Source organism: Ochotona curzoniae, unplaced genomic scaffold (assembly GCF_017591425.1).
Source record: "Ochotona curzoniae isolate NIBS_2020 unplaced genomic scaffold, NIBS_Ocur_1.0 contig_908, whole genome shotgun sequence".
Classification (NCBI taxonomy): Eukaryota; Metazoa; Chordata; class Mammalia; order Lagomorpha; family Ochotonidae; genus Ochotona; species Ochotona curzoniae.
In genome coordinates, this window is record NW_024466607.1 from 25,154,760 (window position 1) to 25,173,986 (window position 19,227).

The window sequence follows — 19,227 nt, forward strand, 5'->3', positions numbered from 1 at the left end:
AACAATCCACAGGCTTCTTGTAAATTTGTGGTTTGGAATTAGGCTCAGCGGAGACGGGCAGAGTGTCCACGCTGCTAACTGCAGACCCGAGGGTGCTGCCTGTCTGTTTTCAATGCCTATTGGATGGGGGAGTGTGCTCTGAACATGGGCTCAGGGCTTCCAGAAAGGCGCGCATGCAGAGAAGGGGGAGGCCCCGCCGGCCAGCTTTACGCATGTAGGAGGCATTCTGAGTGGATGTGGGTCATGCTAGAAGATGTACACAGGAAGATTATTTGATTCTAATTCATGCCACTTGATAGAATGTGATAAAACATTTGACATGAGAGATAAGTTCCATTTTAATCTGAGAGAGGACGGGTGGGAATTAAAAAAAGTAAGAAGGGTTTTATCTAAGAAAGGTGATGCAAGGCAAGAAGGGGGAGAGAGCACAGAAAAAAAAGATGATTGGAAAAGGAAGAAAAAAAAGTGGAGGGGGGTGCGGAAAAATAAAGAAAGGAGTCTTTTCAACACACGAGGAAAGCAAATGAGTGGAAAGACAAAGCGTATAAAGTCAGAAGCTGCAGGATCTGAAAGCAGTGCCAACAATGAGCTCACTTCGCTATGGAACAAAAACACACACACACACACACACATGCATACACAAAAACTCAATGAAAATCGCTGAACACAATCACGGAAAAGATATAGAAACACGAATTCCATAGTATCTCAAAACATTGAGGTTCGGGTTGCCACCAAAAGTACAGAAACCTGGACGAGAGAGGCACACGCTTCACGAGACAGAAGTCCGCTGCACACTTAAGAGCCGCGGGGAGACAGGACGACATCAGCTTCCATGCACTCTGGCTGGGTCTACACTGCCAGTTTCAGGGGACCGAGGGAGGTGGGCCGACGTGAAACAAAATGTCTGGCTAAAACAGGTGACCCCCATCTGCTTGGGCCTGAGAGAGGCAGGCAATTGGAGGGCTGGGAAGCAGACTCCTCTTGCTTCTGGCCTCTGTGGCTTGCTTTGCAGTCCAGATGTAGTCACAATGGAAAGACGACTGCTCAAAAACCATTAACCCTGGGAAATGTGCCTTTTCTCAAGTTGGATCTGTGTCGGGCAGCCCCCACACACTGGCTCACGGTGCCCCGGCCTCGCCTAAGTTTCCAGGTGGGTGGGCAGGCAGGGGGCATCACGCTTTGGCACTGCAACGGCTTGAGCAACTCTCACGTAAGTGTTTTGCCAAAACCCAGGGCTAAGGGTTTCTAGCCTTCCAGAAAAAAAGAAAAAAAAGAAAAGAAAAGAAAAGAAAAATCATCTTGGAAGCGATCACAATGCGATATTTAGCGCACATCTGCACACCGCAGCTGGCTTTGCGGAGGCTCCACCCCCAGGAGGAGGACTTGGCCTCAGCCTCCCCGAGGAGAACATCTCCCCAGAGCGAGGCCAGATTGCAAAGAGGGGAACCATGACCAAGAAAGGCCTCTGCCAGCCAGAGAAAGCTGCCTCGCACGCTTGGCGCCGGGACGAGCCTGCTGGCCGAGAGGCTGTGCGCCGGCCCACGTAGCACACAGATTGGACTGAGACACTGCCACACCGGGAGTGGGTTCAGGACAGACACAAGACAGATAAGAGCCTAAGGCAGAGGGAGAGGGAAAGATTTTGTTTCAATCAGGATCAATCCGTTTTCTCAAAATGTGACTTATCCTCCTGTCTCTTATTTTGTCACATTTTGGAGGGTCTCCTCCTTGGTCTCCAAGGAGGAGAAGGCATCTACTTACATCAAATAACCTTTCTATATACATCTCCTCATTGACCTTATCACGCAGGACATCCTGAGAGTGACGGACGAAAGTCACGTAGGCATCGGCCACGTCCATGCCAGGCTTCTGCAAAGAAATAGGAAAACATGAAAATGGCATTTTCAGGTGGGGATTCTTCTTTGATTGCCCATCCATTTTTCTGCCCTCTCCCCACCATATCAATTTTTAGGCATCACCCTTGTAGCCCCTGTATAGCCATCTCCAACCCTGCCTGGTGGTAGCAATAAATATTAGACACTCCCACTCTTTCCAGAAATCAAGTCTGGCTAAGAAAGGAACTAGAATGCTAGGATTTTGTAGATATCTTACACCCTGTCAGTTTTAAAAAAATCTTTTGGAACTTTAATCTAGTAGACAAATCTTCACTGGATAATCCAGATAGATTCTCTGTTTTTGCTTTGGATTGAAACCGCAATTAAAAAAAATATTCAAACACACTGTTTGCCAAGGTCTGACCTTCATATACCAGGAAGTTATTTCTCATCCCCTTTTCCTATTCAAAACAAATTGGGAAAGTATCAAGTAAATAAACCATATTTCAATTTATTATCTCTTCCCGTCCAAGTCCTATTTTGGGGGGGATTAGGTTAACCCGAGAGTGTAATGTGAACACCTGCTAATTAGTTTACACAGAAGAGACATTCAAGCATTTGTGTTCACTTTCCAGTGCAGACTGATAAGCCCAAGGATTAAAAAAGAAAAGAAAGAAAGAAAAAAAGAAGGAGGGAAAAAAAGGCAAAGAGAGGAGGGGAAGGATTTGATTTTTAAATAAATTAGATTTTTCTGGAAAGGTAAGCAGTTGATTCAATCAGTTAGGATATGATTTATTAGAAGGAAGTTAAAAAAAACACTCAAAATGCACACGGCTTGAGATGTCGCAATCAAAGTTATCTCCAAAGAAACCTATTAAAGCACTGTAATATGGGTCATTAGGATAGCTGCCACAAACCCCTTAAATTTCCACAGCAGATATGTATGCTTGTTAATAACTAAAAAGATGAGTTTTCATTACTGTGATTTACCTTAGATCACAAAGTATCATTTCTCTACAAGACGTGACTGTCAGGCACTGCAAATTGAAGTTAGTTAACACTTCTGTGTAATTTCCAGGGTGAAAATGAGCACGGTTTGGAAACAGTAGGACTGTATTTTTTTTTTTTTCCTGATACAAAGCAAACAATTATCAAGCAAAGGGCCAATCCTTGGCCCCTGGGATGCTAGTAACATTTCTTAACACCTGCTGAAACAATGACAAGGTATTAATTTGAAAAACAATGAGGACAGCCCAAAGCCACAGTAGTCAAGTGTTACACTTTCAAGCAATTTTCAGTGAATGGATTGAGCAGGCTCCATGATGTTCCTATAATTGTTGCAGTTTCATGATGCAGAACAATAGAGGTTCTCCAATGAGGTGCAAGCGACAGCAATCAGTCCTGCCCTGGCCATGTTCTCCACGTCTCTCCTAGCCAGCTGTGTACATCTAAGGACATTCTCAGTGAGGACAGGGACCCTTTCCTGGCAGAACTGAGGAACTTCTTACTATTGTTTCCATTTTTTTCCCCAGGTGATGTTTGTAAAAGACACTAGCCTTTTTTCTGAGCACTTGGAATATCATAGAGATAAGATCCAAAGTTAAATTCAGCAGACTTGTTAGCAGCCCACAATGTTAGAATTAGTGATTGACAATGATGTGTATTTTCATCATTTTATTTTAACTAAGGTATACTGTCCTTAAAGAGGTATTTCATCATGTTGAAAACTGTTTTAAGAAACACAAATTGGGGCCTGGTACAATGGCTCAATTGGCTAATCCTCCACCTTGCAAGAGACAGCATCCCTTCTGGGTGCTAGTTCGTGTCCCTGCTGTTCCCCACTTCTGACCCAGCTCTCTGCTTATGGCCTGGGAAAGCAGCAGAGGATTGTCCAAACCCTTGAGACCCTGCCTCCATGTGGGAGACCTGGAGGAAGTTCCCAGTTCCTGGCTTTGGATTGGTTCAACTCCGACCATTGCAGCCAATTGGGGAGTGAACCAGTAGATCAAAGATCTTTCTGTTCTCTCTGTAAATATCTGCCTTGCCATTAAAAATAAATAAAACTTTAAAAAAATTATTATTTCATTTTTATAATAAATAAATATAAATAAATCTTAAAAAAAATAAGAACCAAAAATCAGTGTGGTTCATCCACTTAAGAAGGTTCATAATTCTTTGTCCTTTGAGCTCATCACATTTTTTCATAGCATTTCCCAATAGCTGACATTTTATTGTGCATTTATGTGCTATCTTATCTCACAAGAACACAAGTTCCATGAATACAGGAGCTCTGTTTGACATATAATTTTTAAATATTTCCTCAGCATATAGAATGTGCCTCACTCATTATAGGTACTCAGTAAACATTTGCTGAAAGACCACATCTATGAACGAATAAATAAATAAATCCCCCTTCTACCTTACTTCAGCTCTCCAGTCCCCTTGTCTGGTTTACTACCGGATCTTTGCAAATTGGAACCTGTACAAGTCACTTAAACTTCTTTGGGTCTTAGTTATGCCATCTGTGATATGGGGTTAATAACAGTGCCCCTACTTACCTTCTGGGACTGCTCTGATTCAAGCTAAAAGAATGTACATGTAAAATGCTTTGAAAGCCATCAATTATACTACAAAGTGGGTCACTATGATTCCCCACCCTTCACAATTTTATATCATGCCATAGCCTTACCTACCTTCAGAATCTACTTTGGAATCCAGAAATAAAAGGGGTCAAGGAGGAGCCCTTATCAAAATAAAAATGATAAAATATGCACATGAAAATGCATAGTTTTCTTATCATAGTCCTTGGGTTCCCAGTCCCCACTACCTTCCTTTTAAAACAGCTTTACTCCCATTCCAGCTTTGGTTTCCCTCCCCTGCTGGACCAGAAAGGGAAGAATGGAACTGGCGTACTGTTAAGAGTTTCTTTTCCTGGTGCCCTGAGCATGAAGCCTGAGGCTGCCACATTGCAACACCAGATAGACTCACCAACCGCTGGGGTTTGGGACTGGTGAGGAAAGAGGCATGGAGCCCAAGGTCCTGGGAGGCCCTGGGGAAAGTTAGGTAGCCACTGGACAAAGACATAATCACAGTGGTGATCCTGGGTCATGGAAAAAGATGAAATCACAGTTTAAATTTGTTTTAAAAGCAGAAAAGATGTATAATTCATTTTAAGTAAATTCCCTATCAAAACACTTAAAACGATTTGACAGACAAATAAATTAACGTATAGTTAGAGCTGCAAAAATATATGATATAAATTAGGTTTCAGATCATGTTACTACCTATAGTTAGTGAGAGGAACTTCTAGGTGACAAGTTCTAGTACCGCACAATGACTGCTTATATTGTGTATGGTGTGGAGAGACCGGTACAATAGAATGCAGATGTGGGGCTAGCATCATGGCACAGCAAGTTAAGCTGCCACTTGTAAGGCCAATATCCCATAGCGGAGCAATGGCTCTTGTTCTCACAGTTCAATTTTCTGGGCAGCTCACTGAGAATGTAGCCAGGAAGGCATCAGATCATGGCTCAAATACTGGGGCCCCAGCTACTCAATGGCAGACCCACATGGAGTTCAAGGCTCCTAAATCTGGCCTGAACCAGCCTTGCCATTTTGGCCATTAGGGGATAAGCCAGTGGTTTGAAGAATCTCTGTCTCTCTCTCTCCCTCTTTATTTCTCTCCTACAAAGAAATAAATAAATATTTAAAAACGAATGCAGCATAGATTACAGAAAGCATTTAAGCAGATATAAACAAATACTAACAAAGTTAACCGCATCCATGTGTATACAGGTAACTCGTGAATCAGCCACTCAGTTACTTAGCTTAACTTACTAGGCCATTTTTCTCTTAGTTTGTCCCTACCAGGATGCTTACATAAATGTATACATTAATCAATTTATTTTTAAAATTTTACTTATGTTATTTATTTGAAAAGCAGAGAGATAGGGAATGAATATCTAACTACTGGTTTACTCCCCAAATGAGTGAAATGGCATGAGTGGGAAGAATCCAGTTGCTTGGCCACCATTACTACCCCCTAGGGTCTGCATTAACAGGAGGCTGGAGGCAGGAACAGCATCAGGTAGCCAAGCCAGGCCCTCTCCTGTGGGATGTAATCATCTTAAAAGCTAGGCTAAATGCCCATCCTAATCAACTTAATTTTATAGTGTAGATTTGTCTCATACTGTTACTACTTGTGAAATCATAGGTTTGACAAACCAATCACATTTTCTTGCTACCAACATCATGACTCTATCGTCCACATGAAGGTGCACTCCTTGAAAGAATCTTACAATATGGCAGAGTAAGCACTGCTCTGCCACTTAAATGCTGTGGGACCCTGAAAATGTTGGAACCTGTCTACATGCCTCAGTCTCCTCCACTTTCAGTGATGTAGTCAGGCTTAAGTGTGAAGTGCTTAGTACAAAGCCAGGCAAATACCGAGGGCTTTGTAGGGTTCATTGGCTGTTGTTTTTACTATTATTACAACGGATATCATTAGTGACGAATGTCACATATTTTGGGACATTCTGTATCATTTCCTGTTAACTCATTTTTGTTTGTTAGCAGCCCAATAAGTTTTCTAGTGTAGAATAATTTATCAATAAGCATTGAATGATACAGCCCATTTGCATACAAAGCCCATTGTTCCTCTTCATCTTTATGGACAACTGGACGGACAATTGCAAAAATTGTAAGTGAAACCATATAAAATAGCTCATATTTGATTTTCTGAACCTTTCCAAAATGTCACCTTGTTGTGCTTCAACCTAATACACTCTGCTTTCCATTCTGAGTACTGAATAAAATTGCTCTAGGTATTTGGGCCATGCCATGGCTTACCCACACAGACCTCACTGTGGAAGCCTCCCTTTTACTTTGGGATCTCAGCTCCTAGAACAGTGGGTTGGGAGGCTCTGAAGCCAGTGTGCACACCAGGAGAGGCTGGGACTGACAGCAGCAAATCCATGCCCTCTTCCTCACTTGTCCACTGAATGTGGGGCTTGGACCGCCATCAGCAGCTGTCCTTCTCCCGTGCTGGGATGGCTCATTAGGGCCAGGCACGGTGCTTGGGGTTTCCTGAGTGCTGTGCCATTTAACCTGCACAGCAGATCCATGAGTTGGGCATTAAAGTCTCTATTTTAAAAATGGAAAAGCAGAGCCAGAGGAATCTGAGCATTTTGCCTCCTGTGAAGTCAAAGTTTGGATGCTGGAGCTCGAGAAAGTACACTGCTGAACTTCTCTCTGCGCTGCAGTTCAGCGAGCTTTTTCTAGTCTCCATTATGAGATCTGTCTACATGGAGGAGTCAGAGGTCCCTTGATGAGAAGTATTATATAAATTCAAAGCATAATTATTGATTGTACATTCTTTCATTAAACAAACAAAATATATGCTAATGCTAAATTCACTCCAATTTTCCATTTTGTCTTCCTTTGAGGAATAAGCCAATAAACCATTACACACTTAGCTTCCTGGGGAAATGAATTTAAATGTTAATATAAATCCTTTTAGAAAAAAACAAATTTTAACAAATAAGTATTTGAACAAGGAGGGTACTTAACCACGTTCAGAATAAGAAACATTCAGTACAAGACCCTCGGTGGCTATTGAGATAAGCTCCCTAAATTTAATATTTTATAATAGACTCACACCTCTTTTGTTAGAAACAGAGAAACAGAATCATTTTCTTTCCCCCTTTATTGGAATATATTTAAATCTCTCCAATTTTATTTTGCTAATAGACCAGGCAAAGTCTGTCTATAAATGTATCCTGATTTATCACAGGTAATCCCACACTTTAACATTCATGTGTAGTACTTAACCTCAATTTAAATGTAAATTTTGGGCAACTTTGAGTGCTTTATCTGTGAACTCTGAGGGCTCTCTTCGTTAATGAGCCCCGCACTAATGATAAGCAGTTTTGTAAGATTTCCTGAAAACAACTGCAGAATTGACCCCAAAATGAACAAATTCAAAATGTATTTGTTTTTTTTTTAACTCCAAAAGACTGGCACCCTTGTGCCAATGTCTAGCTCAGGGTTCTGCTCCCAAGGTCTACATGCAGGAGGGGTGGTGAATGAAGCAGACCACAGGACCTAACTCAAGGAGAAAAAAAGGGACCTGAATCGGGTTCACCCTCAAACAGAACATTCTTTCCTGATCAGAGAAACACTACTCTCATTGTCTCAGACTGTCTAGAGAGAATTCTACCAGGAAATACACTTGGCTTCTTTCTGACGATCCAAGCCAGGAATACAGTTTAGCAGCAACTAATGAAAATAGCACCATACAATTCTCATGAAATCAACACACACACACACACACACACACACACACACACTCACTCACTCACACACATAACCAACGAAAGGGAAAAAAAAACCCAAAACCACAAAAACTGATTTTCAAATACTCACAGGTACATCCACATACTTGGAGGCTGCCTTCACCTAAAAGGGTGGAAAAGAGGATGAAAGTGAGGCTGTGTTTATGTTGAATTGTTCACAGCTCAATGCTGTATCACTGTCAGAGTTAAAACAATATACTGGCACATGGACCTTACCAGGGAAAATAAGAAGGTACTAAAAAAGAAAATGTGTCTGCTATTTTTTTTTCCTAGCCATGGCCACTGCTTTGTAAAAGAGGGGCGGGGGGAGGGGGAGAGAGAATATGAGAGAGCAATTTTACTCATTCATATTCTATTGCTGGTGTGGGAAGTGGCTTTCTTCTTTAGAACACAGATAAGTGACTCCAATTAAACCTAGGCTGCCTAGTGGAAGGTTCACTAGTCTAGAAGAACAACTAAGACCTGTGGTATTTTAAAAATGCTTATTTATATTCATGTGCTTGAAAAGCAGAGAGCAAGAAGGAAAGTGAGAGTCTTCCATCTATTGGGTCACTCCCCAAATGCCTGCTGTGGCCAGTGCTGGATCAGGCCAAAGTCAGCAACCTGGAACCCAAAGCAGGTCTCCCACATGGTGGCAAGAGCTTAAGCTCCTGTGACATTATCTGCTGCCTTCTCAGAAGCGGAGTAGCCAGCAGTTGGATCAGCACTCTAATGCAGAAAACAATAGCTTAACTTTCTGCTCTACAGGGCCTGCTCCCTACTGACATTTCTTGTACTTGGGTCTTTGTATGATTTAGCTGCAGGATGACCTAATGGAGTCCTCATTCATGGTATCCATTAATTCGCATCTGTAGAGGGATACAATGGGTATAGTAACACGTAAGGTTGAAGCACTGGATTTGGAATCACATCTGGGTTTTGAACACTGGCTCTGCTACCCACAAGCTGCCTGATCTTCAGCAAATCATTCCATCCCTCTGGGCTTGGGCTGTCTCATCTGCTAATTGCAGACAATAACAGAACCTGTTCAGATGGACTGATGTCAACATGAATGCATATGAAGTCCTGGGATGTGGTACCATGAAGCATGTAGCAGCTCAGACAATGAGTCAAGTAGTAAATTCAGATCAGCTCTGGATACTGAACAGTTACCACCTAGGTGGCACTGAGGGAATTTAGCCTTATGGGAATATGTTTGGTGAAGCATGGATTTCTTTTTGACTCAAGTCAGACTTGTATCTCTAGGCACAGGTCAGGTTATATCGAAGGTTAGAGAGGGATTCCCATTTTTTTGGGAAGCTATGAATACTACCCAGTTTACAAAACATTAGGATGTCTTTTCACACCTCAGATAGCCTTATCACCCTTGGCTTGAGTATTTGGTTAGTTACTGAGAAGATGACACATTCTATCTTCCTGAATTGTTGCCAGCATCCACAAGGATCCTGGGATACTTCCATTACAGATTCACTTGTAAATTATCCTTCCCCCTTGCAAAGCACTGATTGTAATTGCAACTCAGTCATGTTTTGTGAGATGTCTGCCTCCCACAGACTGCTGTAAGGGCAAAGCTGTCTACACATTGATGCAGTTGCACTATCTCTTAACAATGAACTTTTGAGACTAGTGTTGTGCTATAGCAGATCGAACCATTGTCTGTGACACCAGTGTCCCATATGACAACCTGTAAGTGGGGGGTACCGGCTACATATCTCTGGCTGCTCAACTTTCAAATCATGTATCTACTAATGTTAGTGTCTAGGAAAGCAGCAGAAAATGGACCAAATAGTTGGATGTGTGCAAATCTCATAGGAGATCCAGATGAAGATTCTTGATTCCACACTCATGGCTTTTGTTCAGGCCAGTGTGGACCACTGTGGCCATTTGGGGAATGAATTAGCAACAGAAGCTCTATTCCCCAACTCTCTCTTTTCCTCCTTCTCTCTCTCTTTCTCTCCCTCCCTCTCTCTCTCTCTTCCTCCCTGCCTCTCCATCTCTATCTATCTCTACTTCTACCTCCACCTCCACCTCCATATTTCCATCTCCATCTATATCTGTCTCTCCTTGTTTCTATCTCTTTCTGGGTAAATGTGCTTTTCAGATAAAAGAGAAATGGAACTTGAACATTTGTAACAGAAAGAGGAGAGAGCAGGAGAGTATGTGCTAGAGCCTGATTTTGACTTCTGGGTGATTGGGAAGTAGGCAGACATGAAAGACCAGTCTGAGAAGCCTTTGCATTGGTCAATCTGAAATTCAGCATTGCTGAACTGAAAGCTTCTGTTGTCTGTAGAACTGTTGAGGAAGGAAGCCACCCTTGGCCCTGGATGAACCTGAGGAAGGATTTCCATATTCTGCATTTTTAACATTTCTGTAAAATGATTCCCAATTCAAAATCTTTCTTCTCTTTTCCTATTCTGTAATTCAGTTCAGTAAAATAAGTGACTTGCTTTTTTTTTAAAGTATCGTTCAAGAGCAATCATATCTAAGGTTCGTTCATGTATTAAAAATGTGTTTAGTTGAAAGGTAGAGCAACATAGACAGGGGTAGATATAGAAAAAGATATCTTTCATTGGCTCGTTTACTCCCCAAAAGGTTGGAAGAGTCAGGTCTGGGCCAGGCTGCAGCTAGGAGATAGAAACTCCACCCTTGTTTTCTGCATGGATAGCAGGTGCCTGAGTACTTGAGCCATTGTCTGCTGCCTTTTTAGTATCTTAGAAGGAAGCTGCATCAGATGTGAAATAGATAGTACTTGTAACAGCCCTCCAAAATGGAACACTGGGGTCCGAAGTGGTAGTTTTTTTTTCTTCTCAAAGTCGTAGTTTAATTCACTCTGCCACAACACTAGCATCTGTATCTAAAATGTAGATGACACTTTTCACATTGCAAAAACATACCATCAGCTCCCTAGCTAAGCCTCATTGTGACATGGAGGTGAAGAATCATATATATTTACAAAGGGGAAAACTCAGGCTGGTGCCATGACACAATAGGCTAATCCTCGTCTGCAGAACTGGCAGCATGCTGGTTCAAGTCCCAGCTGCTCCACTTCTGATCCAGCTCCTTGATTCTGGGAAACCATCAGAGGATAGCTCAGGTTCTTGGGACCCTGTACCCACATGGGAGATCCAGAAGTAGCTCCTGGTTCCTGGTTTTCATTGGCTCAACTCTGGCCATTGTGGTCATTTGGGAAGTGAACCAGTGTATGAAAGACATCTCTTCCTCTCCTTCCCTCTCTGTAAAAATATGCCTTTTGAATAAAAATAAATAAATATTTACAAAAGCAACAAAGGAGAAAACTTGAGCCCATGGCATGCCAGAGATTTATTTTTCTGAAGATCTTAATTAGAGCACAGAAACCAAGATTCCCACATGATCATTTTGAGGCCAAATTTCTCCTTTGGAACTTCTAGTTCTGCAACACTAGTAGAACAAATTCAAGTATTAGTGGTCAAAACAGACAGGTGTAGACAAAAGACTTTTTCTCAACTAGAAATTTCCTTGTTGGCTCTGTAAAGCTGTATTGGCAGCTGGTAATCTTTGGTACGGTGGAAGTGATCAATCTTTATCCTGAATACTCCCCATTTATTACTATGACACCTTTCCAATCTGGAGAATTATACCTATCAATTCTACTCTTTTCAAGTCATTTTTTAAAAGATGGATCAAATTCTGTCATGAATGAAAACCCTTCTCTCTCCAGGCCTCATTTGATTGAAATTGAATTTTTGTCTGATAACCGTTGACCTGCATTTAATCTTACTGATCCTCCTGTAGCCCATAACAAGAAGAAGAACAGAAAGAGCTCATGGTAAACTGTGGTCCTATTATCATGTGGAGGCATGTAGTGTATCATTTGTGCCTCCAGCCTTTGAACTTGAGGAAGTGTATTAATGAGGAGCAGATGTTGAGAACTATATTCTAGAAGGGAAGCCACAGAGAAGGTATATTGCCTAGAAAGAGTAGAGCTAATGTCAGAGCAAATCATAATCTTCATGTAGTTCATCAGTGAGCACCAGTGTGGAAGGTCTGTGTTCTGCAGAATGGAATCAGGGTGAAGCACTCAAATACAGGGTTCCAGGAAAAGGTACCAACAGACATTTCAGTTGAGCCAGAAACTGGCCCTGTCTCGTGGGAGAGACCACCTCCTCACCATTTGCCAAAGTTTATGCAGAGGTGGGCCATGCTGGATGAGTATCTCGTGTGAGGAGGTTACTGAGTCCCATGTGCATAAGACAAAGGAGTTTGTCATCAGTCTTACTTTTTATGGTAGACTGATTGAGATGGATTAAACACATAGGCACAACCAGGATCAGAATTCTGGTCCTGGAACCCTTTCCTGCAGAATGTCAGTAACGCTACTGTTAAGGAGCACCTTTCCTTTAAGCATCCATTGCGATATGTCTTTTGGCCAGCAATTCTCTAAAGAGAGAGCAATGCCAGGATCCTCCTGAACCACTAGGACTTTGGAATTATTGCCAAAATCTAGACACGTACTAGATGTGGTGTCTAGAACAAATAAATGATGTCCCTTATAATCTGCACTAGGCATTATATGTAAACATTGTTGTGATGAATAAAATACACAGTTCCTAAAAGGCATAATCTATTTTACATTTTTTTAGCTAATGTATATTTCATCAGTGATTGTCAATAGCACTGCATATGTAATTGTTTTTTAAACTTATTTAAATCCTAGTGATGCAGTTAATAGAATGGATTTGAGATTAGCTGGGTTTGAAATATAGCAATTTGGGCCCAGTGTGGTAACCTAGCCACTAAAGTCCTCAACTTGCACATGCTGGGACCTATTCTCTTGCCTCAGGAGAGCAGAATTTCGGCATGAGTGAGAAGGCAGCTCCCCAGATCAGAGCTTCCAGTTACACTCAGTGGTATAAGCCATCACTCTCTGGGATCGTGTCATGTTCCCATGTCACATGGGTGACAGCGTGGGGGGTTGGTCCCAGCCTGCAGGGCTAGCAGGAAAGAAGATCCATATCAGTAGACACTGTTGGAGGCCAATTATTGAGTTAGGAGCTATCAGTGAACAACTTGTTCATGTTGTCACAAGCCCGAAACGAAGAGCACTAACTACATAGAAGGTGCCGCACCAAAGGCTGGAAGATGAAGGCCTTTGCTCCATGCTTCAGCTGGCCTTCTCAGATGATGTCTAAATGCAGAGCTGCATCAAGCTCTGAGCCACTCCCTGCCATAGCAAATAACAAGAAATAACTCTTCTCGGGTGCTTACTTGCCAGGCAATGAACTGCCTTCACAACAACCTTTTGAGGGAGATCCTGGGATAGTCTCACTTTTACAGCTGCAGAATCCCTAAGTGTGGGGGAGCAACTTGGCTCGAACTCACACAGCTGAGTTATAGCTTGGGACTTGCCAGGCCCTACATGGCCATTTTCTGCAAAAGCCTTCAAACCATTTACTGACCAGTCATATTTAACTCATGTGTATTTGTGTGTGTGTGTTTGGGTGCATGTGTGTAGACACAACCAAAAATGGCTTCTGCAGGAACAATGAATGAGAGATTTGAATAATTATCCTTTCTGACTCAGTCAGGGCAGAAGGTCCGAAACGGTTTCTCTGGCCCTGAATGTCCCAACTAATTACCTCTCCCCTCCACCTGACTTAGTGTGTGTAGACAGGCTTAATGGTTTCTCTATTGAGCTCTTCCATTATTTTTCAGGTGCCCAAGGTAATCTTTTCATTGAACATTCACCATTCCGGGATTTTCACAATGCTGATGACTAAGGGATTTTCTTCTGCCTGGTCCTAATAAGGGGACCTGAGTTAATCATTGTGCAGCTTTGATAGGGAGCCCGGCGGGGGCTTAAACCACTTCTCTTGCTTCATTAGGGGAAAAAGCAACCCAGGTGCAGGCCACGAGGACCTCAGGGTTTGATACTATTAAATCAATGCACAGACAGAAAAAAAAGTGGATTAGGCCCTTTTTGCGAACAGAAATCTGGTGGGTAAGACTCAAAGATGGAAGGAAAATAGAAGTCTGAACAGATACCAGTGCATTAGTGACAGCCTGGGCTTTCCTTTCTCCCCATGGTCTAGTAAAAAAAGGAAAAAAAAACAACAAAGGAAATGATTTATTCTCTGCACACACCAACTCTACCCCCACCTGTCTGACTTTGCAAGGACTCTGAGTTGATTTCTCTGCCCTTGCCTGCAAACAGACGAGGGTACCATGACTTCAAATGGCAGCATTTCCTTTAGATTTGGCTTGGGAAATTTCTGCTACAGTGCTAATAACACCAAAGTCTTTTTCCTATTCCCTAACTCAGGTGACTCTGTGTGTGTGTGTGTGTGTGTGTGTACATCTGCATATGTAGAAGAGTGAAGACAGTTCAGTTTGTAAAAATATAACTCAGTGGCACCACCATATCTAGTTCCACTATTTGTTTGTCACCATCCTGGCCTACAATGCAGATTGTATAAGGAACAGGACTTCTGCTTTTTAAATTGGTTTCTACATTGCCTGGAATATACTACAGCCTCAATAAAACACAGGGCCTGAAGTGACCTGTAGAGCATGGCACCCAATAGTCAGGACGCAGGTAGAGGTGTTTGGGCTTTCCTGATAGGGGTGTTTGCATGATGGCACTCTTTAAAGCAAATTAAGAAAAGTGCAAGTAGGGGCCAGTGTGGTAGTCTAGTGGCTAAAGTCCTTGCCTTGCACCTGCTGGGATCCCATGTGGGTGCCGGTTCTAACCTGGGCCATCCTGCTTCCCATCCAGCTCCCTGCTTGTGCCCTGGGAAAAGAAACTGAGGACAGCCCAAAGCCTCAGGACCCTGCACCAGTGTGGAAGACCCAGAAGAGGCTCTTGGCTCTTGGCTTCGGGATGGCTCACCTCTGGCTATTGCGGCCAGATAGAAGATTTTCCTCTCTGTCTCACCCCCTCTCTGTATATCTGACTTTCCATAAACTAAATAAATAAACAAAAAAGAAAAGTGCAAGTAGATACTATCAATGTAAAAGTAATCAGTATTCATCGCTTTTCTGAGTAGAGCTTCAAGGGTCTTTCATTCTTATACATTCTAGGTAGTACAGAGCAGGAGGTAAGGGTTGGGGTCAGGAGTCAGGTTCATGGGCAGGCACTTGGTTCTATGTGGGCCAGGTAACACATCTCTCTAGCTTCTCCCACAGTACACAGATATGTATCAAAAGTATCTGTTCACAGGGTGGTTGCATGAATGCTAATAAAAAAAAAACTAGTGATTGCTTTAAGTGCTTATCATGTGCAGTATACTATTCTAAGAATGTGACCAGTATGAATTAATTTAGTGCATGTAAAAATTACACTTATTGGTGTATGAAAAAGCCTTTACATAGGGCCACATACATAATATTGATTTATTTACATATTCTATTTAGCCTCCACTTCTGAAGGGATTGAGTTGATTGGCCAGCTTTCAGGGTGATGGCTGACCTATCCTTAGCAGTGCATGGGGTCGCTGACATGGAGGGAGGGAAGAAGAAAGAGGTTGACAGAGAGAGAGAGAGAGAGAGAGAGAGAGAGAGAGAGAGAGAGAATCTTTCATCTACTAGTTCACTACCCAAATGACCACAATAGCCAGGGCTAGGCCAGGCCAAAGCCAGAAACCAGAGCCAGAGCTTCATCCAGGTCTCCCACATGGGGACAGGGATTCAAGTATTCTGGCCATCTTCTGTTGCCTTCCTAGGTATGTTAGCAGGGCCTGAGTTGGCAGTGGAGCATTCAGGAATCAAATCTGTGCCCACAGGGGATGTCAGCATTGCCAGTTAGTGGCTTTTCCACACCATGGCACAATGCTGGTATCAAGCCTAACTTCTCAGAAGCCCAGAGAACAAGGTGGATTCCCAGTTCTCTGTAACAGACTGTAAACCGGAAGCCAAGTCCACACTGTAATAGCTGCATTCAGAGATGCTTCTTACATATTCTTTCGCTCCCTGCATGTGGGTGCTTTGCCTTAAATGGGAAGTGGAAACTATTCTTCATTTGTCCTTGAGTCTAGGCAAGTCTGAGTTCTCTGAGCTATAAAAAGTATGATGAAGGTGATGTCATGCTAGTTCTGCAACTATGTCTCAAAAAGGATTGTCAGTTTTTACTGTCTTACTCTCAAAAGCTAGCTACTGGTTAGGTGTTAACCACCTTGAGCCTAGCATTTGGCAAGAAGCTCAGCCCACAGGGAGAAGCCCAACAGGATGAGACTCTATGGAGAAAGATCAAGTTATTAGACACCCAGTTCCTATCCAAGTTATCTGGTTACTTGGGGGCAGCCAAGTGTGTCACCCCTGTGAATGCCACGTGGAGCCAAGGAACTTCCTGGCTTAGTGCTTCCCAAATTTTCAACCCCTAGAATTGCCAGTAAAATGAAATGATTCCTTTAAGACGTGACATTCATTTTGGAATTGTTCGTCATGTAGAATTAGCTAACTGAGACAGTGTCAACAATGGGTTACTTTGTGTTACAGTATCCCAATTCTCTCCATTTCCTATAATTCCCTGAAGGATGTCCTGGGGGGAAATGGCTAATGGTTTAGGGCAGGATGTAGGTTTTCCTGGGTCTTTTGGTTGTGGGAAAAATTATTTACCCTCCTGTAGTTTCTATCATTGTCACTGTAAGAGGAGGATAAGAAGAGTATCCTATCCTGAGAGTCCTTGAGTAGTTTAGTGGGCTAACACCCTGTAAAGTACTCAACATGGTGCCTGGACCACAGGAAGAGCTTAATAAGCACTGGCTCATATTATTACTAGGCTCAGCTCACTTATGGTTAGTTGAATGTTGATTGGTCCAAGAATGCTCCATCATGTTACAGATAAGAACCAAGGACAGCAGAAAATAAACCAGAAGCCAAATGCATCTGGCTTCATATGAACCATAAGCTAAGAATTGTCTTTAAGCAGTTGAAAGAAGAATCCAAATCACACTGCTTCCCAACATGTAAAAATTACATGAACATTGGTACATCAGTGTCCATGAATAAAGTTTTATTGGAACACAACCATGTCTATTGTTCAATTATCCATTATATAGATCCATATAATACCGTACCATACCATATCTTTGCGGTATGAGGAAAGAGTTGAGCAACTGTGACACGTAGCTTATCAGTATAAAAGATTTACTCTGTGGCCCTTGACAAAAGTTATCTCACTTCTGGATTAGGAAATAACATAAGTGGGAGACTGTAGGATGTGGAGAAAGATTCAGAAAATGTGAGTTTCCAATCCTATTTTGACCATTAACCAGTTGAATGGCTAGTTGCCTACCCTGTTGTCCTCATTTCCTTATCTGATATAACAGGGGCTAGGTTCATTGTTCTCTCCTTAGAATCCTTGTTTCAAATTAAAAACAAAACAAAATGAAAAAATAAAAAAGCACAGCAAAACAAAACAAAGGTCTGTGGTTCTCGGGTGGTATACACAGCAGGTTCCAGGAAGAACGTGTAACTGGAGATATCACCCACACCTTGATAAAGCTATAAATACTCTAACAGCAAAAGGAAAGCTATTAATATTTTCATATTAATAAGAGTTTTGAAAATAATGAGGCTCCAGGAAAAACTATAGTGGTAGGGAAAGGGGGAAAAAAAAGAGAGATAAATAAAACCCTTTCCACCAGTACCAGACAATGTAGCATGGAGCCATAGGGAGAGTTGGCACAGAAATGAAAGGATTACCAAGAGGCAGCTTGTGTGGTGCATCTACCCAGTGCCCGGCACTGACTTTGGGGCTATTCTTAGCAACCTTCTCACTGCAGCGTCTTCCTCTGTACCTTTTTGGGTTGTTATGGGGACTGAGAAGAACGATATAGCAAAGGAGCCCAATACAGGCAGGCAGCAAGCTTTCTTTGTAACACTGGCCATTGTCCTACTGTATGGGAATGACCTGGCCAAAGCAAAAGATTTCTGTGCCTGAGCAGTAAGCTCCTCTGCTAATTTTCCAGGAGGCCGAACATTGACCTATACCTTTGCTCCGCCTCTTAGTTATGGGCTGTCCTTCAGGGCACAGATGTGCAAGGATGACACCTAAGTGGACACGGGCTTCATGATAATCATTGCTCAGAGCAAGAATGGGGGAGAATCTCTGCCTGTATCATTGACCAGCAAGCTGGATGTGACATTGCTAATTGTGATTAGAGGTAGTGCAGTGAGATAATTAGGAGTACAGACGCTGGACCGGAATGGCAGGGGCTAAACTCAAGTTCTGCCATTGACTAGACAAGTTATTTACTCTTGCCATATCTCAATTGCCTCATCTGTAAAATGGCACTAACAGAAGTCTTCCTAAGATTGTTGTTCTTAGAATAGTCCTGGGGCATAGTAAGAAGGATGTATCAGCTATTATTATCACTTTTGCTGGGAAAATCAGATTGCCCCAGCCAACTGACCTTCTATATTGAAGTTGGTCTGACTCTGCATTCTCCAATAGTACACATGGGCAGTTACATTTAAATAAATCCTAAAAATGTAATTAAAAATTCATTTTTACTTTCTTTTGCAGTAGTCTGAGATCAAGGGCTTCAGAGCCACAACACCTAGTGGTTACTATTCCAGATAGCTCACATCTAGACTATTTTTGTTACTGCAGAATGTTCTATTAGAATGCTGGTCTATATTCATCAGTACAGACTATTATGTTTTTGAAAAAGACAAGAATGAAGAGGTGTGCCATTTCATCCCTGTGTTAGAATGTGAAATTATTTGGAAAAGGGAGCAAGGGAATTGGAAGGGTATGGGTGCCAAGAGTCTCTTACTGTGGATGAAAAAAGCGATAAAGATGGATGGGCAAAATTTCAAGCTCTAAAGGCACTAACGAAGAAGCAATGATACTGATAAAATGGTACTGGAAGGAGGGCAGAGGTGAAGTACAAGTTGACAAATGAGAATGTAAGTGAAAAGCCATATCAGTTATGGTGGGGCTGCCCAACCACGAAATAGCAATACAAGAACAGTACTTAGAGCTACGGGAACAAAAATTTATTTGAAGGTGGGGAGGAGGGATTGCAGGTAAAATGGAGTAGAGCAAAGAACAG

The 19,227-nt window shown here is 42.3% G+C and overlaps 1 protein-coding gene across 16 annotated transcripts in view; it reads right to left on the reverse strand.

The window, feature by feature from the left end:
- The window catches only part of CADPS (calcium dependent secretion activator), a 424,483-nt gene that overhangs the window by 37,122 nt on the left and 368,134 nt on the right, over window positions 1-19,227 (reverse strand). For all 16 annotated transcript variants that reach the window (XM_040994760.1, XM_040994752.1, XM_040994757.1 and 13 more), the window contains 2 exons: window positions 8,262-8,294; window positions 1,765-1,872 (listed from right to left, as the gene is read on the reverse strand). In XM_040994760.1, coding sequence (XP_040850694.1) covers window positions 1,765-1,872; window positions 8,262-8,294 — 141 coding nt within the window. The remainder of the gene's footprint in view (window positions 1-1,764; window positions 1,873-8,261; window positions 8,295-19,227) is intronic.